The sequence below is a fragment of the Heloderma suspectum genome, chromosome 6 (assembly GCF_057233095.1).
Source record: "Heloderma suspectum isolate Gila_16-S chromosome 6, 16-S_ref, whole genome shotgun sequence".
NCBI lineage: Eukaryota > Metazoa > Chordata > Lepidosauria > Squamata > Helodermatidae > Heloderma > Heloderma suspectum.
Window position 1 is genome coordinate 54429458 of NC_139463.1, and position 22111 is coordinate 54451568.

Genomic DNA, 22111 nt, shown 5'->3' on the forward strand with positions numbered 1-22111 from the left:
TGCTGAGCCCCACCCAGGCTCAGCTGCTGTCCATTAGAGTTCTCTGGCCAGAGCCCTACTCAAGAGGAGTCACTTTCTCCCAAGGAGACCATCTTTGTAAGCAAGCACTCCTTCTCACAGGAAGCCTGCTGGCTCGTCGCTTGAGGCAACATGCTCCCGGGGGCCGGGGGTTGCTCAGCACCTGCTCCAGAGCCAGCGCCCCTTCCCCCTGACATGGAAGGGCCTGCGGCGGTCTCCTCCAAAGGCCTGGGCTCCTCCTGGTCTGGTGCCAGCAACTGCTCTAGTGTGCCCGTAGTTTCTGGAGGCTCCAGTTCTTCCTCTGAAGAGGATTCCTCTAATGAAGGCACGACAGTGTGCATGTGTGTGGGGGGGTGTCTTTCAGAGAACATTAACACCCCCCCCTCAAATCTCCCTTTTTTTGCACAGAAATATTTGCCCATGAAAATTCAGCTAATCAGTAGTGATGTCTCTTAATCAACGGTTTCATCTTAGAAACTGTTCTAGAAGATGTTTTTCATAAGAACCATTTTTAGTGTTGCGGGGGAGGGGGGGATGGAAAGGGTGTATGTGATGTAACCTGACTATCATGTCCTCAGGCAGGCCCAGTGGCCGCTGAGAGCCTTCAACAGAGAAGAGGCAGGCAGGCAGTAATAAGGATGGTCAGAAAGGCAGCAGACAAGCCAAAAACCGGTAGTTGGACAGTCAGAAGGTGTACCTGGTGGCCTCCCTCACTCCAGATTAGACATTTAGTGTCACCTGCCTTCTCCAGCCAGGAGGATTCTGGCCTGATGTGGAAGAGTTGTGCAGGCCCTCCACCTTGGGGTTGGCTTGGAGGGCCTGCATCTGTGGTTGGGCTAAAGAAACGATTGGGGGGATGCCGCTGGTATACTGCCCACCCTGTGCCCAACAGGCTCCCTGACTCAGCTGACTGAGATGGTCTCTGGCTTACCGTTAGAGGAACCCAGGAGAGATACCCTAGGGGATGTTACTGTTCACACCGAGGCTGCGTCTAGTGGATCAGCTTGGGATTTCACGGCCTCCATGGCAACCATGGGGCTATCTCAGATTGTCACTGGCTTGATTTACAGAGCAGGATTTGGTGTTTGCCCTGAGTTGTGAGTTGGATGGTCTGAAACTAGGGGAACCCACTTTTCCTGGTTGGACCGTTTCCTTGAAAGCTTTGGACTCACACTGCCAGTTTCTTCCTGCATCCAGTTTGGGTGGTCTGCCTGTGGAGACAAATAGAATCTGATAGATTCCCGAATGATCTGGGGGAGTTTCTGGTGGATAGAGCTGAGGTTCTAGTCTCACTGGGGAACTGTGAGGTGGATAAAATCATTCATACTGCACAGTAACCTTGACAGGTTATTGTGGCAGACCCTACTGATGTGTCCTGTGCTGCATCAAGCCTGGCTGGTTAGCATCTCTTTCAGTTGTTGCACCTGAGAACGAACAAGGGGTCCACACCGTGATGCATCTGACCATGTATTCTCTTGATCCATGACCCTTCTGGGTGATGAAAACTAGCCAAAGGGATGGTTCCAGGCTGTGGTGAATCCTTCTTTACAGTGTCCACTGCCCTTAAGGAGGCAGCGGTATGGCCACCTCTAAAGAAATCCACACTGGGCCCAATAGTTCTTGACAAGTAATGCTGGGCTGCAAATACCTCTTTTGGGGGGAAGGGTCTTGAGAGAGTTGTGGTGGTGCAACTGTAGGTGCTTTTGAGTGATAACTATTATTTAGGCCTATTTCAGTCTGGGTTCAGACCTAGATTCAAGACTGAATTGGCCTTGGTCGCCCTGACTGATGACCTTTATTAAGAGAGAGACAGGGGGAGTACAACCTTGTTGCTCTTGTTTGATCTTCCAGCAGCCTTTGATACCATTGACCATGGTATCATTCTGGGCTGGCTCAGGCACACAAGCGATTTACTGCACCCTTGTGATTGGCCACTCACAGACATTTACGGGTCCTTTACATGATGTTGTCAACCTCCAAGACATCTCCCACTCCTTTTCCTGTTTATTCTGCTTTCAAAAAGATCTTAGATAAGCTGGACTATTAAAAAATGTGGGATATTGGTAGTGTGAAATGCCGGCACAGCACTATGAATTGCCGAGGAGGGACTTTCCTTGATTCAGACCACATGTCTGCCATGTAAATGCTTGAGCACATTTCTTGACTGGAGGGAGAAGAGGATAAAATGCCTCCCTGCAACAAAGGGAGACAGATCTGATTCCCCACCCCACCAAGCTCAGACACAACATCCCCTGTTGATTTAGAGCACCCCATTAAATTCAGTGGGGCTTACTCCCAAGTAAGTGTGCCTAGGATTGCAGACTTACAGAACAGTCTTATGTCTACTTAGAAGTAAGTTGTAGCTTTCCTGGGGACTGCTAGGAAACAGTACAGCACAAGTTAAGCAACGAAAACAAGACTCCCCCCCCCCCGCCCCGCTCCTTTACACACATGCCAGGGAGGGAGGGAGACGCTCCCTCGCTTCAAACCATGTGTCTGCCCTGTAAAGGAGCCCATCCTAATCCTGCAAAGAAACCAAAAGCAGAAAGCCACGGAAAGGATGCGGGGGGGGGGTGGATTGTGGGTTTTTTGCTAATGTAGCGACCCCTCCATGGGCTGGGAGTTGGGGGCACTGCAGCATTTCCACTGCAGGGTGGGTTCCAGAGAGTGGCACTGGGAGTCTGTTTCTTGCCCCTCCCTTGGAAATTGTGGTATGGGGTGATGCAGTTCTGTTTAACATCTATGTGAAACCAGTGAGAGCAGTTTTTGTGTCTGCCCCGTCTGCCATCAGAAAGACATTCCAGTTTTTCTAAAGAACACTGTCTTCATAATCTCCAGCTCCATTACAGCCATACCTGCAGTGCCCTTTTCCTTCCACTGTGCTTCCCTTCCCCCTGTCCTACCAAGGCAAACTTCTCAGAATCTAAAACTAACTGTTAACAGCATGCAACAGCAGCCTTTAGGAGATCTGGAGGAAAGTGTCATCAGTGCTGATGACACCCAGCTCTATTTCTCTGTTACATCTGAATCCAGCATGACCGTGAAGGTCCTGGACCAGTGCCTAACTGCAGTGGTGGGCTGGGTGAGGGCTAATAAACTGAGGTGGAATCCTGGCAAGATGGAAGCCTTGTGGGTGAGCAGTTCTCAGGTCCAGGAGTTAGGTAGGTTACCTGTTCTGGATGGGGTTGCACTCCCTCTGTAGGATCAGGTGTGCAGTCTGGGGGTACTTCTGGATCTGGCTTTATCACTAGATGGCCTCAGGGATGCTGAGTGCCTTTTACCAGCATTGGCTGGTACAGGGCAGCTTGTTCTTGGACTGGAATAGTTTGGCCACAGCAATCCAGGCACCGGTGCCCTCGAGGATGGATTATTGCAATGCGCTTTACGTGGGGCGGCCAGTGAGATGGGCCCAGAAGCTGCAATTGGTACAGAATGCTTCAGCTAGGCTGCTGAGAGCGGTGACTGGCAGCATATTACAGCTGTGCCAAAGGAAACACTGGCTGCCTATTTGCTACCAGGCCAGGTTTAAGGTTTTATTGCTGATATATACAGTAAAGCCCTAAACAACTTGGGCCCTGGTTACCTGAGAGACGATCTTCCCCCCAGACCCATTCAGTCCTTGAGGTCATCTGGTGAGGCCCTCTTGGTGGTGCCACAACCTCCTGAGGCTGTTTGAAGCAAGGCATTCAGCGTGGAGGTGTCCACCACGTGAAATTATCTTCCCCCTAAGATTAGACATGTGCCAACAATTCTTAATTTTAGGAGTGTGTTGAAGGTATATCTATTTATGCAGGCTTTCATGGTGTAGTTTATCCATAAGGAAAATGCATAATAGGCTAAACCAGGGGTGTGCAGAAGGTAGATCTCCAAATGTCTTTGGCTTCCACTACTACTTATTGATTCTGTGTATTGGTTTTATATTTTTATGATTTGTGCACATCGCTTTAATATCTGCAAATATAAGCAGTATATAAATACAAACAAATAAATAAATAGATACCTTGTCTAGAACTGTTGGCACTTCCATCTTCTAACCAGAAGCCCTGGTGGTACAGGGGGCCAAGGACATGCAGTTTCCAGGGCACCTAATGTCTGGTGATCAGCAAGGCTCAAGTCCAGCAGCACCTAATACTGGCCAATCTAGCAGCCATTTTTAGTCTGCATACTATTTCCTAAAAATGTAACAATTTAAAGTATCTGCTGCATGTACATTTTTCTCTTCCTGTGAATGGACATGACCTTAAAGATGCACAACATCAATTGTCCATTTCTATTGTTTTGTCATCAAGAAGCAACATCCAGGCCCCTGCCCTGAGGATGTGCTTTCTCTCCTACACAAGAAAATGATAGATGTGATATTTCTAAAGGCAGATCTGCACCATGCATTTTAAACCACTTTGAAATTGGTTTTAATATAAAGACTATCCTTTTCAACCTCACTCCTTTAAAAATATTTTTGATAGTTTTGTGAGGGTGCTGGGAAGTCTTTTTTTAGTGACTGTTAGCTACTTCATAGGACTACAGTCCCGAAATTTCCTTAGCTTGGGGCAATAACAGTTAAAAAAATTTGAAACTTATTTGTATTTGTAGTGCGGATAACCCCAAAGGTATGAGAACATTAACATGTGGTCGTGCATAATATGAGCCAATATGACCTTGATTAATGGTACCAAACTTTGGGCTCCTGCAATTTATAAAATACTGTTTATTTGCAAAACCTTTAGAATTTTTACCATGTTTTGCTTTGCAACAATTCCATTAGGTCACTGTTGTTCCCATTGTGCAGACTGGGAATTGGGACAGAGAGGTACTGACTTGCCCAAGGACTTGCAATGAATCTGCCCAGAGGTATGAAGATGGGCAATTGCTCTGCTCAGTGCAGATAGGTCAGGAGATTTGTTCACCATGAGCAGAAAGTCACTACAGTCTGAGGGAGAAATCAACTGTTGTGAATGTGTTACTGGCCTTCAGTGTTTCCATTCTTCAGGAGTAGATGAGGCCCTGTTCTTTAGCAATCTAGCCTCCTCTTGCCTAGGGCTTTTTACTGGCTCCCTCCTTCTGTCTCTGAACCTGGTCCTCCTTGTGTTATCTCTTCCTCCCAGGTGATGGGGCAGTAAACCTGAAAGACTTTCTGATAACTCTTTCCAAGATGCAGCGCTTCATGGACTCTGTTGGTAAGCTTCTTAACAGCAAGGGCATAACTCTACGGGAAGATGTAAGGGTACCACTTGTGATAGGTGAACACCCCTCCCCAGCTTCCATTTGGGATTGGGATTAGCAAATTGAATCACTTTCCAAAAATGTTTTGAAAATGAGCTTGCTTAATTTTGAGCCCTGTAAGGACCCCAGTAGGAGCACAATGGCTCTAAATCTCTCCTTTACCACCACCACCACCCCAACCTCTTTATATGGCTTCTCCTGTTGAAGTGTGGGTTGCTCCTCCTGCCAGCAGTAGACATGTAGCCCTGGGACATGCAGTTTCCAGGCCACCTGGCATCCATATTAAGGATGTCGGATACTTTGAGAAAACCGTACTTTGAAGGGCCCCTGGTCCCTGGAGTGCCGCAGTAACAGCGTTCTGAGTGCCAGAGGGAGAGGGGGAGAAACCTCCCTCCTTCTTCAGCAGCAGAGCTAGTAGGAAAGTGAGTAGATGGGTGAGTGTGGTGAGTTCTTCTTCATCTCAGTTAGAGAATTACTAGTGGAGAGGAATACCGGTCCACTCCATGAGTGTGCCAAATGCAGAACTCCAAAGTTCGGCCTCATCACTAATGGTCAGCTGTGCTGGCAAACAGAAGTTCTGTGCATGTGACAGCTGCATGGCAAGCAGAAATCCAAGAGGTGAAACTTTCCCTATGGCTTCTCTTCCATACCAGGAGAAAGTTTCGCCTGTTGATTTCTGCCTTTCGTGTCGCTGCTGAAGACAGGGGTTCTATCCATTAAAAAGGGGGCAACTCCAGGGCTCTGTCTCTTCAACATGAGAAGTGAAGGTGCTATGATTACAGTGAGCTCTTTCCCTTTGGCCACCACAAACTCACCAGTTCAGCCAGGAGCTTGAGCGTGGCTTTGGGGCAAACGTTAACAGTGTTAGATAACTGCAGCAGGAGCATTCCTTGCAAGGCAAGAGTATGCAACGATTGTAGCCAGTACTGTTGCTGGCTGAGTAGCATATTGTATTGTTCCCAAGACATGTGGCCTGAAGCCCAGGAATGGGGTGATCCCTCCCATTGCCTCCCCAATGTTAATTTCTTATGTTTTTATTTTTCCACCTTGTTTTTCTTTCCATTAAAACCTTTATTGTTTTATGTATTTTTAATTATCCCGCTTTTACACCCACGGACCTCCCACCGCCCACAAGTGGCTGATGTCCATTTAAAAAAACCTAGGGCACAATCCTATGCATGTTTAGACAGAAAAAAGTCATAGAAATTCTGTTTTTCTTTTTTCTGTCTAATTATGCATAGGATTATGCCCTTTAAACTTAAAACTCAATATAAATAGTGCTGCTAATAATAACAGAACAGCAGCAGCAGCAAGGTCACTCAGGATCCAGATGTTTGATAGAATAAAGAGGACTTTTGTTGACTTGTAAAGGCAAAGACAGTTCTAGCCAGAAGGCCGTCACTAGGAAGAGCACTCCACACAGAACGTGATACAAAAGAAAATGTCCCTTATTACTTTCTCTATTTTTTTTTTCTTTAATCAGTCCCTGTCCTGAAAGCTGAGCACACAATTCAGTTCAATGAACGGTGATTTTTTTTTTAATGGGTCTCCCAAAATGTATTTTTCGCAATATGTACTTTGTAGTGGGCTTGAATGGTGAAACTGGAATCCTGTGATATGGAAAGTATATTTTCTTCACGAGTCTAGGTCCCTGTGAAGTAGCTCTTTCAGACTCTGATTAGAGTAATCCCATTTTCACGGCCTGTGCTTAATCTCTCCCATGGCAGCACTTCATCCTGCTATTGAGGCCTTCAGCAAGATCAAGGATGAGAAAGTTGACATCGGAGAACTGGAGTCCATTTTGGAGTCTCTGGGTATTACGTTAAACAGCCTAGATATCCAGAAGGCATTAAAATCCAGCCCTGTAGATGGTGAGTGCTACCATTGTCCCTCTCCCTGCTCCCTGGGTGGCAGCAGCAGGTCCATCTTGGGGCTCCTCAGTCTCTCCTTCCAGCCAAGCTATGAGCCCATAGCTGGTCTGTGGAGACCAGAGACTGACCTGTGCGAGGGCCCAGCAGCAGGGAGGAGGCATCTAGCTTCCAGGTACTAAGGCTGAACCACACCAGCAGGACTTGGCAAGTTGGCATACCTCCCAGTGCAAACTCCCGGCATACAGAGATGTTGTTTGACTGAAGTAGGGCACATGAAGAGTGAAGGCAGCTTACTGCGTGCCCAGGCCCCGCCCTTTTACCATGCCGCCAAGTGCCACTCTCCATCTTCTCTGCTGGGGACTTACAGGGGAGTGAGGTGTCCTCTGAGCAGGGATGTCAGGGGAATCCTTCCGGGGGAGTCAAGTCCGCAGAGCTTTGGGGGGCTCAGCCCCCCGGCTCCGGCTCACTTGGCTGTGTGCTGGCTGACTGGACGTGTGTCAAGCCGGGCCAGCTCGCGGATGTCCGCTGCTGCCATGGCCACAGCCAGAGAGCTGTGCAGAGCAGCTGGTGGGCGATGGCAGCGGCAGCAGGGGGGAAGAAAGGGTGACGCAGTCCTTCTGCCGCTGCTGTCTACTGTGCGCAAATCTCTGCTTCCCCTTGCCAGGCTCCAGCAGGGAGAAGGAGAGACTTGCGCACAGCCGCAGCTGGGAGTCCTGGCAGTGAGCCCGCGGCTGAACTCGTGGATGCTGAGCCCCAAGAGGGCTGGATTTCCCCTCACCGGACATCCCTACCTAGGTGCTGAGGATTCTGGTTCCCCACTGGAGGAGACTGAATCCCCAGCCTCAGGGAAGCAGTCCGGTGTTGGATCCTCTTCCTTTAGGTGGCCTGCAGAGCACTCTTCTTCAGTCTCACGTGCAGGCCAGCTTGAGGTGGGGAGGATCCCCACTAACCTGCGAGTGTCGAGCTGCTGTGCCACAGAATAACTTTCCAAGGGCCATGGCACCTGGGGTGAGACATTTCCCTCCCTCCCAAAGGCTGTGGTTCTTTATTACCCAGAAAACTCTCTCGGTGGCCAGGCCCCTGCATACCTTAGGGAGCACCTTCTCCCTTATGAACCCGCAGTTGCTTTGAACCCCTGCTCCATGTTTCATATGGCCAAGAACGTACATTATTCAGGTCAAATTGGCCAGCGATGCTGTGTGGGTTTGGCAGGAGGATTACTTCCCCTTGGACCATGTGGCTTCAATCACTTGGTTCAGTCACTTGCTTGACAGGGCCCCCATGTTGTTCTTGTAGTCCAGATGTTTTGGCTGATGATCTGCTGAGTATGGGGGATGATTCAATGGTCCTGCCTTGTAATGGGGAAGGGTTAGACTGGATGCCCTCTTGGATTCCCTTTTCCAACCTTACGATATTTTGGCTCTTCAGGAAATGGAAAGGTGCATTTCAAGGACTTCCTTGTCAGCCTAACGACCAACGAGCCTTTCTCTGAACCTGCAGGTGAGCAAGACCTACAGTGGGGCCTGCAAGTGATTCGTGAGAGGGGCCAGAAGCAAATATGTGGTCAGGAACAGACCACAGTCAAGGGCCAGAGCTATGCTCAAGGGCCAGGGGGCTGGAGGTGGTCGTGTGGTCAAGGGCAGGCCGGTGATCGTATTGCAAAAGGCCCAGTCTAGGCAAGGCATACGAGGCTCTGCAGCAGGGGGGCTGCATCTCTTTCAGGCCAGGGCCCACATTCAAGTTCAAGTAAGGTCTCGGGGGCCGCATTCCAGCGGTGTGAGTGGGCAAAATATGGAAAATATCAGTACATTGTAGGCTAAAGCTCTTCCTGCCAGTGACTCAGCCTGAGGAGGGGCATTTCGACCTTTTAGAATGTGGAGAAAAATGCCCCAAAGACAGAAAACTATCAAAGGATTGCTGGTCAGGGGAAAGGGGGGCTCTGGACAACTACTTTGTCTGCTCAGACTGGGAAGCCAAGCCAGAGTTGTATAAAGCCAGCTGGACCTACACTGGCTGACCAGACCACACGGACGGACTGAAGAGTGTCTTCCCAACCATGATCTGGGTGGCACTGCAGAGCAGCAAGGCCAAAGCTTCCCCCAGTTTTGGAGTTGCCCCAATTGAAGGAGGGGGGAACTTGTACCCTGCTGCCAGATTTCCTGGTTCGAGCTATCCTGGCGCCATGCACTTACCAGCTTTCTGTCTCAAATCCAGAAAGGAAGGGCACAAAGCTCAATGATAGAACCTTGTGTGTGTGTGTTCCCAGATGCGATATTATACATCCGTATTCTCAAGGAGCAAGGCTGTGTTTCCACCAGTGATTTACTCCAACCTGGCTGCGCATTGAGGTCTCTGTGTTTCCATGACGTCATGGCCATTCAGCTCCAGCCCCACATTTTATTGCGGAAAAACCGCTTCTTTTGAGACTGGTTATAGTCCGACTTTTCCTGCTTACTTTGGCTCCATTACTGACCTGTTTCCACAACCACGCTGGGTTTGGTATCGTAGTCCCGCCCATGGGGCACGTAGCCCAGCCCTTGTGGGTGTGGTGCTCACCTGCCTGTGACCTCACGGGAAGCAGCGTGTGAAGGAGAGGGGGAGATGATCCTGGAGGGAGCAGTCAGGCAGAGATGAAGAGATGCACACGGAAGCACCCCTGACATACCAGTGCAGTGTCCGCCCACCCTGGGTATCCCTATGAAGTTCCCAGTCAAGGTGGTGGCAGGGAAATCAGGAAAGCCACAAAGAGGGTTTTAAGTCGTTAAGTCGGCAAGTCATTAGGTCATTAAGTCGTTAAGGCAAGTCCCGGTTTAGGGGAAGAAAGGGTGTAAAACGGGGGGGGGGGGGATGCTGCACACACGACTTTGCTTAAAGGAAAAAACAAAAGGGCTCGGAAGGCAGGGAGGAGACTGGCCAGAGCAGGAGACTGGAGCGGAGCAGAAGGGGCGAGGGAGGGGGGAATTGGCAAGAGGAGGAGGTGGGAACACGGATGAGGTCATCAGACCCAACCCAGACTCTACTCAGAGTCCACCCAGCTGTCAAGAAAATGATTAGAGCTCAGTGGAAACATCACAGAGCCCCAGGCTACAGCGATGATAAGCCGGGACTTTAACCACTGTGGAAACTGGAAAAGGAGCAGATGCGATTGGGGAAACATTGCAACAAAGTTGCAAACAAAGTGAAGCCTATAGCGTGGAAACGTGCCCCAAGTCTGGGAAAGGACTCTGCCTGCTGCATCCAGACACAGTAGTCAGTACTGAACTAGACAGATTGTTGGTCTCACTCAGATAAGATCCTAGGAGATGCTTAGAAGAGGCTTTTCAGTTTTCATCTCTATTTCATAGTTAGCTATTCCTTCCCAGGACCTTTTGTGACTGTGAGTATGTCACTCGCTTGTCCTCCATGTGAATGCCTCTGAAACTAATCTTGCAGACAAACTTTATTGTAAGAGCTAGAACTACCGGAAGTACAGGCTGGGTTTCGAAGAGGCAGAGGAACTAGAGATCAAATCACCAACATTCGCTGGATCATGGAGAAAGTGAGAGAATTCCAGAAAAACGTCTATTTCTGCTTCATTGACTACACTAAAGCCTTTGATTGTGTGGATCACAACAAACTCTGGCAAATTCTGAAAGAGATGGGGGTACCAGACCACCTTACCTGTCTCCTGAGAAACCTGTACGAAGGTAAAGAAGCAACAGTAAGAACCACACATGGAACAACCGATTGGTTCAAAATTGGGAAAGGAGTACGACAAGGCTGCATATTGTCGCCCTGCTTATTTAACTTATATGCAGAGTACATCATAAGAAATGCCGGGTTGGATGAATCACAGGTTGGAATTAAGATTGCCGGGAGAATTACCAACAACCTCAGATACGCAGATGATACCACCCTAATGGCAGAAAGTGAAGAGGATCTAAAGAGCCTGTTGTTGAGGGTGAAAGAGGAGAGTGCAAAAGCTGGTTTGAAACTCAACATTCGAAAAATGAAGATCATGGCATCTGGCCCCATCACTTCCTGGCATATGGAAGGGGAAGAAATGGAAGCAGTGACAGATTTTATTTTCTTGGGCTCCAAGATCACCGCAGACGGTGACTGTAGCCATGAAATTAAAAGACGCTTGCTCCTTGGGAGGAAAGCTATGGCAAACCTAGACAGCATAGTAAGAAGCAGAGACATCACCTTGCCGACAAAGGTCCGTCTAATCAAAGCTATGGTTTTCCCAGTAGTAACGTTTGGCTGTGAGAGATGGACTTTAAGGAAGGCTGAGCGCCGAAGAATTGATGCTTTCGAACTGTGGTGCTGGAGAAGACTCTTACAAGTCCCCTGGATTGCAAGGAGGTCAAATCAGTCCATCCTAAAGGAAATCAACCCTGAGTGCTCATTGGAAGGACAGATACTGAAACTGAAGCTCAAATGTTTTGGCCACCTAATGCGAAGAGAAAACTCTCTGGAAAAGACCCTGATGCTGGGAAAGACTGAGGGCAAAAGGAGAAGGGGACGGCAGAGGATGAGATGGCTAGATAGCATCACTGATGCAATGAATATGGACTTGAGCACGCTCTGGGAGAGAGTGCAGGACAGGAAGGCCTGGCGTGCTATGGTCCATGGGGTCACAAAGAGTCGGACACGACTGAACGACTGAACAACAAATATATATATGAAAGCATATATTGGTTGAATTGGATATATATGCAGCAAACATGCAAGCAACAATGCCTCATTTTGCTGCTTGGCCTCTCTCTGCGGATGGATTTACGGTGGAGCCGGGAGGGTCTCTTTTTCTATCTATGTCAGACCTTTCTCCCATGGCCTATAACACACCAGGGACATCTGATGCTGGTCTCAAGTGGTGTCCCTCGTTACATCTTCATTTTCAGATTTTGTCCAGTAGGAGTTCCAAAAAAACATGCAATCCACAAGAAAGTTGCTGCCTTTCTCTTTGCATTCTACTGACCATCTGGTGCAGTTCAGCTTTATGTATAGTTTTAGTAAGGAATTTGATACAACATTTAATCAAAGCAATGATCACATGGAACAAAATAATACAAACAACAATTATGCTTATTACATTGCACATCTTGCTAGGTGGCTGTTTCTGGTAGATCTAGGTAATAGGGTTTAATCATTTTAGTCTCATTTTGTGGAATTGGGATCATTGCCATGCTTCTATGAGCATGGACTGGCACATGGCTGCAGATCTAGCAGTTGGATACATTCAAGTCTACTTGAATCTGGTTGACTACTTTCAGGAAAGTGTTCTTTGCTTTCATACAGCTAAAGATGTCAAGCAGGACCAGGATGTAGGTGGGCCGCATCATGAAAATGTGTCTCTGGTGGAGGCTGAGACAACTCTTTCTTCACTAACTGGAGCTGGGATCACTGTTAGATTTGCGCTCACCTCTCCAGCAAGTGCTTGGCTCATTACCAGTCCTTTAGAGGTGGCTATTTTGTAATCCAGAGGAGGCCAAAGTGCAAAAAGTCTAAGAAGATCTCACACAATACCAGGAAAAAGGGCAACAAGCCAGTACCACGATGGCAACCAGAGATGTTCTTCTTTTTCTGGGTCCAAAATGACACAAAGGACTGATGTTAGGGCACATCCAGCGTTGTTCGGTTCTGGGGTACGTCGTCTCCAGGGGGCAACACCTTCTTGCAGTGGGATGCAGGGATCCAGATAGGCTGTTTTTGCAGCTTCATGGCGGTGTGGATGGTCAACAGCACCTGATGGGGTCTTTTCTAGTGAGGCTGAAGGGAAGACTTCTTCTGATGGACTTTGATGTAGACTCAATCTCTAGGGTACAAGTTGTGACACTGTATCGTAGGAACGTCTGGAAACGCTTCTTAACCTGTGAATGAAAAGCCTTCACACACTTCATTAATGCTTTGGAATAGTTCAACACAGTCTCATCACTTAAATGCAGGTTAGTAAGATGTTCTTTAATAGGTGCTGAAGATGAGAGTCTCATGGGTCTTCTCATAAGGATCTCATGGGCACTGAGCACAGTTTGTTGGTGTGAAGTGGCACGTATGTTTATCAAGGCCAAAGTTAGAGCATCTGGCCATTTAAGTCTAGTTTTAGCACAGATTTTGGCTAATTTGTTCTTTAAGACTCCATTCTTTAATTTTTTTTTACCAGCCCTGCTGGCTGGGGATGGTTGGGGCACTGGAAATGCTGTTGAATTTGAAGAGTCTCAAATGAAGAAGCGGGCTGTCTGCCACACAACTACTAATACATATTTAAAAGAACAACATTTTTTCATCTGAATGAAATCTATTTGTTTGTTAAAAGAACACTTACACAGCTCTTAACTCTCGGTTCAGTCACTCTGATTTCCAGGGGAGTGCCAGGCGCCGTACTTCGGGGCTGGTTATCTGAGCAGGTGGTGCCCTTTCTCCCTTTTTCAGACGAGAACAGGTAACAGGCCAATTCACTCAGGGTTTTATAGAGCAAGTCTCACTAAGTTAGAAAACTGTCAGAAAGTACACACACTGCTGGCCCCCCTTCACCACGGCCTTTCTCTTTTGACAGCAAAATAAGTTTTCTCACAGTACAAAAAGAAGCATTCCTTATCAGAAGGTATACAGTGTGAAGAGTGAATATGGTGCATTATTTTCGCTTCTGTTAGTAGCAATAAGTGTGGCTTTCACTGTATATGAATATGCGGGTGACCACCCAGATGGGTGATTAATAAATTTAATTAATAAAATTAATAAATAAAATACATGACCACACAGACCAGAGCTTTCCAAACTGTGTGCCGCGACACATTAGTGTGTCGGTGGCAGTGTGTAGGTGTGTTGCACGAAATTCAGAAAGTTGTGCAGAAGGGCACCGTGGAGCTCCCTTACTCACGTTTGCTTCCCTTGGCCCCTCCCCTGGAACTTCCTAAAGCAGCTAATGTTAAAGCAGCTAAGGCTTAGCTGCTTTAACATTAGCTGCTTTAGGATCATGTGGCATCTTGACGTAGGACGCAAGTGATTGGCGGTGTTGGAGCAGTACGGCGAGGTAGAGGCGCGGGGCGAAGAGAGGGGAGGGGAGGCGCCGCCCTGGGAGCAGAGCTTGGCCGACGCCGGTGCGGAGAAGTGGCAGCGGCCACCAGCCCTGCGATATTTTGAGCGCGCCCTTCGCGGACTTCTGCACCGTGCTCCTGTGCGGCCAGGCCAGAGTAGTGCGTGGGTGGAAACGCCGCCTGGGACTGGAACTGCACCAAGCGGGCTGTCCGCCATCTTGGCCAGTCGGAACGGAGCTCAGTGGAGGCCAGAAGCCTCAGAATCAGCGTGCTCCCAATCACCTGAGCAAGCGCAACTGCAGGCTGTCACCCAGTCAACCCACCTGCTGCTGGCTGAAGGGAGGCCACCCTCCCAAACCCAATGGGGCAAACAGCAAGGCACCCACCACGTGGCACTTATACTTTGATTTCTGCCATTTATTTTTATTTTTACTCTGCTGTAATTGTGGATTAACCACCCACTGGCAGTGTACCACCGGAGAGTGCTGGAACTGGACTCTGGACATAGGCATTGCAAATATTTACAGCAATATAGCCTTGTAGTGAGACATATATATTTACACCATTTTTGTTGGACTTTTGCTTCTCTACTTCATGTGTTTTTGCAGCTGAGCTCCTACCTGGGCCTATGTGTCCTAATATGTATTGTAAATACTTTAGTTAATTTTGTTTTTCACATTTTCTTGCACATATTTACATACTATTACTCATAAATGACAATGTATGTTATTATCTTACAAATCATATATTTTTAAAAATATAAATGAAAGGTTTTCATGAGATATGCTCTATCCTCATACATTTCATTATTACAATTTATGTATGTGTCCGTATCTCTTATAACGGGTTAGTTTAACCTCCGGTTTGCTAGTAAAACTGAATTGTTGTTGTTGTTCAGTTGTTCAGTCGTTCAGTTGAGTCCGACTCTTCGTGACCCCATGGACCATAGCACGCCAGGCCTTCCTGTCCTGCGCTCTCTCCCGGAGTGTGCTCAAGTTCATATTCATTGCATCGGTGATGCTATCTAGCCATCTCATCCTCTGTCGTCCGTTTCTCCTTTTGCCTTCAGTCTTTCCCAGCATCAGGGTCTTTTCCAGAGAGTTTTCTCTTCGCATTAGGTGGCCAAAATATTTGAGCTTCAGCTTCAGTATCTGTCCTTCCAATGAGCACTCAGGGTTGATTTGTCACAAAATGATGCATGTCTAAAAAGTGTGTCACCGACATGAAAAGTTTGGAAAGCTCTGATACAGACGATCCTCAGCCAACACTCACTCTCTATTGCCAGTCACACACAGTAGGCCCCTTCCAACCCTACTACTATGATTTTATGAAGATATGCCATCAGGGAGTATGTGACTAAGAACAGCTCCGACCCCAAATGGCGAGGCATCGCAAGTGATGGACAGGGGTTTCTGTTTGGCCTTGTTAACAAGGACAGATGTAGAGGACAGCACCTTCTTTTTTTTCCTAAAGAAAACAACAACAACAATATAAACACACAATACACATACACTAAAATATCTCTTAAGATTATAAGATATCTATCTTTGGCTCCCCTTACACAACAAATGCTTATTATTATTCTCTACTTCTTATCTTAGTTGTATATCATACATTGAGTTCACAGACATTATCTCATTTCTCTCCTAATGTAATTTTTAACAACAACAACAAAAGAGAACCAACCATCTTAAAGTTCAAAATCCACATACATAGATATCATTTTTCTCTATTTCTTGTACAAAGTCTATAAAAGGTTTCCAATCTAACATAAATTAGTTGTTGATCCTTCTTTAATTATAACAGTAAGTTTTGCCACCTCTGCCAGCTCCATCATTTTCATCATCCACTCGCTCACAGTTGGTATTGTTTCATTCTTCCACTTCTGTGCATACAATAACCTTGCAGCCATTGTCACATAGAGAAAGAGGGTTCCGGTTCCCCCCTTCTCTTTTACATGTTTATCTGTTAGCCCCAATAAAAAAGTTTCTGGCTTTAATTCTATAGTAATCTTTAATATTCTTTGAGCTAAAGATTGTATTTGTTTCCAAAATATTTTAGCTTTTTTACAAGTCCACCATAAATGATAACACGTTCCATTTTGATCTTCACATTTCCAACGTTTTCCAGAAACACCCTTATACATTTTAGACAGTTTAAACGGTGACATATACCATCTATACATCATCTTGTAAAAATTATCTTTAAGACTTGTACATAAAGTAAATTTTAGATCTTTTCCTCACATACTTTCCCACTCTTCCATTGATATATTATGACCAACATTTTGTGCCCATTTTACCATACAATCTTTTACTTGTTCATCCTGTCTCATACCTGAACAGTAATTTATACAGTTTAGCAATAACATGTTCATCATTTGTACACAGTGCTGTTTCAAACTCAGATTCTGTTTGTTCAAATCCACCATTTTTTAGGGATGTACGAAAGTCACTTATCTTTTCGTAAGTGTAATTCATCTCCGCACCTCCCCCCGAAATCTAGGGATGTCAGAGAATTCCGCGACGGATCTTGGGGAGGCCGAATGCCAGTGCATTTGCCCCCTGAAATCCATCGTGGAACGGCCTGCCACCCCCTCCGCCCCCCGCGGATCCCCCCCGGGACAGGACTTACCTGGGGCGGATCTTCCGGACGGCGGCAGCTCCAGTGGCGGCTGTGGCGGTGGCTGGTCTTCCAACCAGCTGCCACCGCCACCATTTGGAGTCTGTGTCTTTTTCTTTTTTCCCCCCATAGATGTGATAAGCTATGTAAAGACCTACGTAGCCTATCAGGTCTGGGTTTAAAAAAAAAAAACGCGTACGCAAATGGCGGCGGCTATGGCTGCTGCCATTTGCGTTCCTTATTTTTCGCCGCCTTAGTCTACATCAATATTAACGTAGACTAAGACGAAGAAAAGAAGGGGGAACACAAATAGCGCCCACTACGCTATTTGCGTTCCCCTTTCTTTTCTTCGTCTTAGTCTACATAAATATTGGCGTAGACTAAGACGGTGAAAAATAAGGAACGCAAATGGCGGCGGCCATAGCCGCCGCCATTTGCGTACGCTTTTTTTTTTACTCAGAGCCCTCCACGGCCAGAAATCTGGCTGCGGATGGCCCTGGCCTGGGCCTGGCCGGCTGCTCCGCGGAGCTGCTGTGGAGCACAGCCTGCCGTCGAGGATTCCGGGGGGGAGGACCGGATCGCCTCCCCCCCCCGTTGAGGATTCCGGGGGGAGGGATGGAATATCTCCCCCCCCCCCATGAACAGAATCCGTGAAAAGATAAGTCACTTTCGTACATCCCTACCGAAATCCTAACCTGGCCGGCTCCACTCCACGGCAACTCTGCTGGCTGGGTGCATTCGCAGGCATGTGGAGCCTGTGGACACAAATGGCGGCAGCTACAGCAGCCGCCATTTGCGTTCCTCTTTTTGGCCGTGATAGGCTATGTAAATATTTACGTAGCCTATCATGGCGAAAGACAGGGACGCAAATGGCAGCCGCTATGCCATTTCTGCCCCTGTTTTTTTGCTGTGACAGGCTACGTAAATATTTACGTAGCGTATCACAGCAAAAAAACAGGAACACAAATGGCGGCGGCTACGGCTACTGCCATTTGCGTTCCCTTTTTTGCCATGACAGGCTACGTAAATATTTACGTAGCCTATCACGGCCTCCGCAGGGATGCAAATGGCGTCCCTGCGTTAGCCATGATAAGCTATGTAAGTATTTACGTAGCCTATCACGGCCTAAATGGTGAAGCCAGGCGCAGCCGCCATTCGCAAAGCAGCGCGAACGGCACCAGGTAAGTGCTCTGTTTCGCGCGCCTTTCACAGGGTGGTGGGTCGGGGGGCTTTGTTCCGCCACGGATTTCGGGGGGCCAAATGCACTGGCACTCGGCCTCACTGAGATCCGTGGCGGAATTCTCTGACATCCCTACCATTTTTCTCATCTATTTTAAACTTTTTTTAATTTGCAAATATGAAAACCACTGGCAGACATGACCTTCTTCCAATAAGTTTTCCCTTGATTTTAACTTATATTAACTTATATTCCCCTTGTGACAATTCCAGTAAATCATTATATCTTATTAGGGATGGCAGAGGATTCCGCCACGGATCTCAAATGCCAGCGCATTTGGCCCCCCGAAATCTGTGGCGGAACAGCCTGCCACCCCCCGTGGATCCCCCCGGGACGAGATTTACCTGGGGCGGATCTTCCGGGCGGCGGCGGCTCCGGTGGCGGCTGCAGCAGCGGTTCAGCGGCGGTGGCTGCAGCGGCTGGTCTTCCGACCAGCTGCTGCCACCACCGCCATTTCCCGTGTAAAAAAAAAAAAAAAGACGTGATAGGCTACGTAAAGATTTACGTAGCCTATCACGGCTAGGTTAAAAAAAAAAATGTGATAGGCTATACGTACTATATTTACATAGACTAAGACAGGCCAAAATAAGGAACGCAAATGGCGGCAGCCATAGCCGCCGCCATTTGCGTACGCGTGTTGTTGTTTTTTTAAGTCAGACGTGATAGGCTACGTAAAGATTTACATAGCCTATCACGGCTGACTACAGGGATGCAAACGGCGGTGGCTACGGCTGCCACCATTTGCGTCCCTGCTAGCCAGCGGCCGGATGTCTGGCTGCTGGCGGAGCCAGCCGGCGGCTCCGCAGAATCCCTGCGGAGTGGAGCCGGCCGGCCAGGATTCCGGGGTGAGGGACGGAGCGCCTCCCCCCCGCAGCGGAACCCGGCGGAGCCAGGTAAGGCCAATTTCATACATCCCTATATCTTATCAATTTATGTGTGCTATCAAATTCTCTTCTATGCATTGCTTCTTGTGAAGATATCCAATGTGATGTTTTTTTATAAAACCTTAATTTATATTTATTCCTAATTTTAATACAGCCCATCTTATATAATGATTATTAAAATCTACATTCACTTTTGTTTTATCATACCGCAAATAACCATGCCACCCATATCTCAATTCATGTCCTTCTAGTTCTAACAGTCTTCTATTTTTCAACGTCACCCATTCCTTCATCCACATCAAGCAGCAGGCAGAAAAATAGGTTTTAAAATCTGGTAATCCCAAGCCACCTTTGCATCTTGTAAAATTTTTTGCATCTTGTAAAATTTTTCTTTTAACTCTTGGTTTTTTTGCTTGCCATATAAACTTCGTTATATCTCTCTGCCACTGCTTAAAAGGTAAATCCGATGTAATAATGGGTATCATTTGAAACAAAAATAACATTCTAGGTAATACATTCATTTTAATCATTGCAATTCTTCCCAAAAGTGATAGCTGTAATTTTCCCCATTTTAATAGGTCTTGTTTAATTTCATTCCACACTTTAAAATAGTTATTTTGATAAAGCATACAATTCATATTTGTCAAAAACACTCCCAAATATTTTACTTTCTTTTCAGTTTGGAAGCCAGTCTTAGCCATCAACTTTTTTTTCTTGAACATTCATATTCTTTGTTAAAAAATTGTTTTCTGTTTATTAACTTTGAACCCTGCCACTGCTCCAAATTCTTTTAATTTTTTCATTAAAACTTCAATTCCCTTTAAAGGTTCTTCCAACATAAATACCAAGTCATCTGCAAAAGCCCTCCGCTTATATTTCTCCTTTTTAATCTTTATTCCTGTAATTCCATCATCTTGTCTTATATCTCTGTTCAATAATTCTAAAACCAATATAAACAGTAGCGGTGACAATGGGCAACCTTGTCTTGTTCCTCTTTGTATCTCACAAGGTTTAGTCAAGTCCCCATTTATAATTTTTTGAGCCTTTTGATCAGTATATACCGATTTCACCCATTTTATGAAGTTTTCCCCAAAGTCCAATTCTTCTAAAGTCTTAATTAAAAATTTCCAGTTGAGATTATCAAATGCTTTCTCTGCATCTAAAAAGATCAGAGCTGCTCGCTTTTCTGGGTGTTTTTCCAAATATTCCACCACATGCAAGACCTTTCTTACATTATCTCTCATCTGTATCCTTGGTAGGAAACCACTTTGGTCCTCATATACAAACTCCTGCAATATTTTCTTGAGCCTTCCTGCCAATATTTTGCAAATATCTTATAGTCATTGTTTAATAACGAGATTGGTCTATAGTTTTTTGTCAAGGTTAAATCCTGTCCTTCTTTAGGTATTAATTTTATATATGCTGTTTTCCATGTTTCTGATATCTCCCCCTTTTCTAAAATACTGTTCATCATATTTTTCAATGGTTGTAAAATTTCTTCACATTTCTTATAATATAATCCTGATATTCCATCTGGTCCTGGAGTTTTTCCCAGTTTAATTTTTTTTATTGCTTCCGCCATTTCATTTGCTGTTATTGGGCCATTCATCATTTGTTTTTGTTCCTTAGTAATTTTTGGTAAATTTTGTTTATGAATATATTTATCCATTAATTCTGGGGAGATATGTCCTTTGTACAAATTCGAATAATATTGATGAAAGACTTTTTGAATTGCCACATTATTGTTTAATTCTAATCTACTTTCACTTATTTTCACAATTGTTTTCTTTTCTTTTTTCTTTCTAAGTTTATAGGCCAACCATCTTCCTGGTTTATTAGCAAATTCAAAATTTCTTTGTTTTACGAAGTTAAATTTTTTTTTGCATATCCTGAACTGTTAACATCGACAATTGTTGTTGGAGTAATTTAATCTGTCAGAGGACACTTGCCTTTCCCGGTTTTTTCTTTAGGAATTCTTCTTTCTCCTTTATCTGTTTTAGGATATTTTGTACCTTCTCTTTTCTTTTTCAGTTGTGTGTTTTATTGTATAAAATAACCTCTCATGTAGGCCTTACTTGCATCCCATACTGTTCAGATATTTGTTCCCTTGTCCAGATTCAATTCAAAAAATTCTCTCAATTTCTTTTTAGTGTCGTCCACAATACTTTTATTTTGAAATATAATTTCATTCAATCTCCATCTAAAAGTAGTACTTCTTTTCACATATGACATAGATATAGGGTTATGGTCTGAAAATGATCTGGGTAGAACTTGAATTTAGCCAATATTTGTAGCAATCTCTTTAGTTGTCAAAATCATATCAATCCTTGAAAAAGATTTCCTTCTTTCTGAAAAATACGTATATTCTTTTGAGTTTCCATTTTTATCTCTCCATACATCTGCTAAAGCCAAGGAAAGGAAAGGAAAGGTTCCTCCTGTGCAAGCACTTAGTCATTACTGACTCCTAGACGCCGCTTTTGCTGGTGTTTTCATGGCAGAATATAGCAGGGTGGTGTGCCATTGCCTTCCCCAGTCATGACTACCTTTCCCCCCAGCAAGCTGGGTACTCATTTTACCGACCTTGGAAGGGTGGAAGGCTGTCGACCTGAGCCGGCTATCTGGGACCCAGCTTCTGCTAGGATCGAAGTCGGGTCGTGGGTAGAGTTTTGGTTGCAATACTGCTGCCTACCACTCTAATTTCCCTTGATTACTCTTTATTTTTTCCTCCGATATTCTATCAATTTGAGGTGCAATCACCCCATTCCAATCTCCCATTAAACACCAACTGTCAAAAGTTAGATCCACAAGTTTGGATAAGAGATCCTCATAAAATTCCGCCTTGTGGTCATTAGGTGCATAAATTCCTAAAATCAATGTTGATACACCATTCAATGTGATTTTAACTCCCACAAAATGACCTTGTTCATCTGACAATACCAATTCCGGTCCCACATGTGGCTTAATATATAGAACTACTCCATTTTTCTTTTTTCAGCTTGCAGTTATAAACTCTTCACCTAATTTTTTATTAATTAAATATTTGGTATCTTCTTTCTTAATATGAGTTTCTTGTAAGCATATTATATCTTGTTTCAATTTTTGTAAATAATAAAATATTTTCTTTCTCTTTTGAGGAGCATTCAGCTCATTAATATTCCAAGTTAAAAAAATTTAATCCATTTTTTAAGAAATATAAGATTAAGATACATTCTTAATTTCCACCTGCTGCACCCTGAGTGCTAT

At 45.6% G+C, this 22111-nt stretch overlaps 1 protein-coding gene across 1 annotated transcript in view; it reads left to right on the forward strand.

Moving 5' to 3' along the window:
• The window catches only part of EFCAB13 (EF-hand calcium binding domain 13), a 236485-nt gene that overhangs the window by 99644 nt on the left and 114730 nt on the right, over positions 1-22111 (forward strand). Inside the window, exons 34-36 of the mRNA XM_084808226.1 lie at positions 5121-5192; positions 6966-7109; positions 8538-8609. Coding sequence (XP_084664352.1) covers positions 5121-5192; positions 6966-7109; positions 8538-8609 — 288 coding nt within the window. The remainder of the gene's footprint in view (positions 1-5120; positions 5193-6965; positions 7110-8537; positions 8610-22111) is intronic.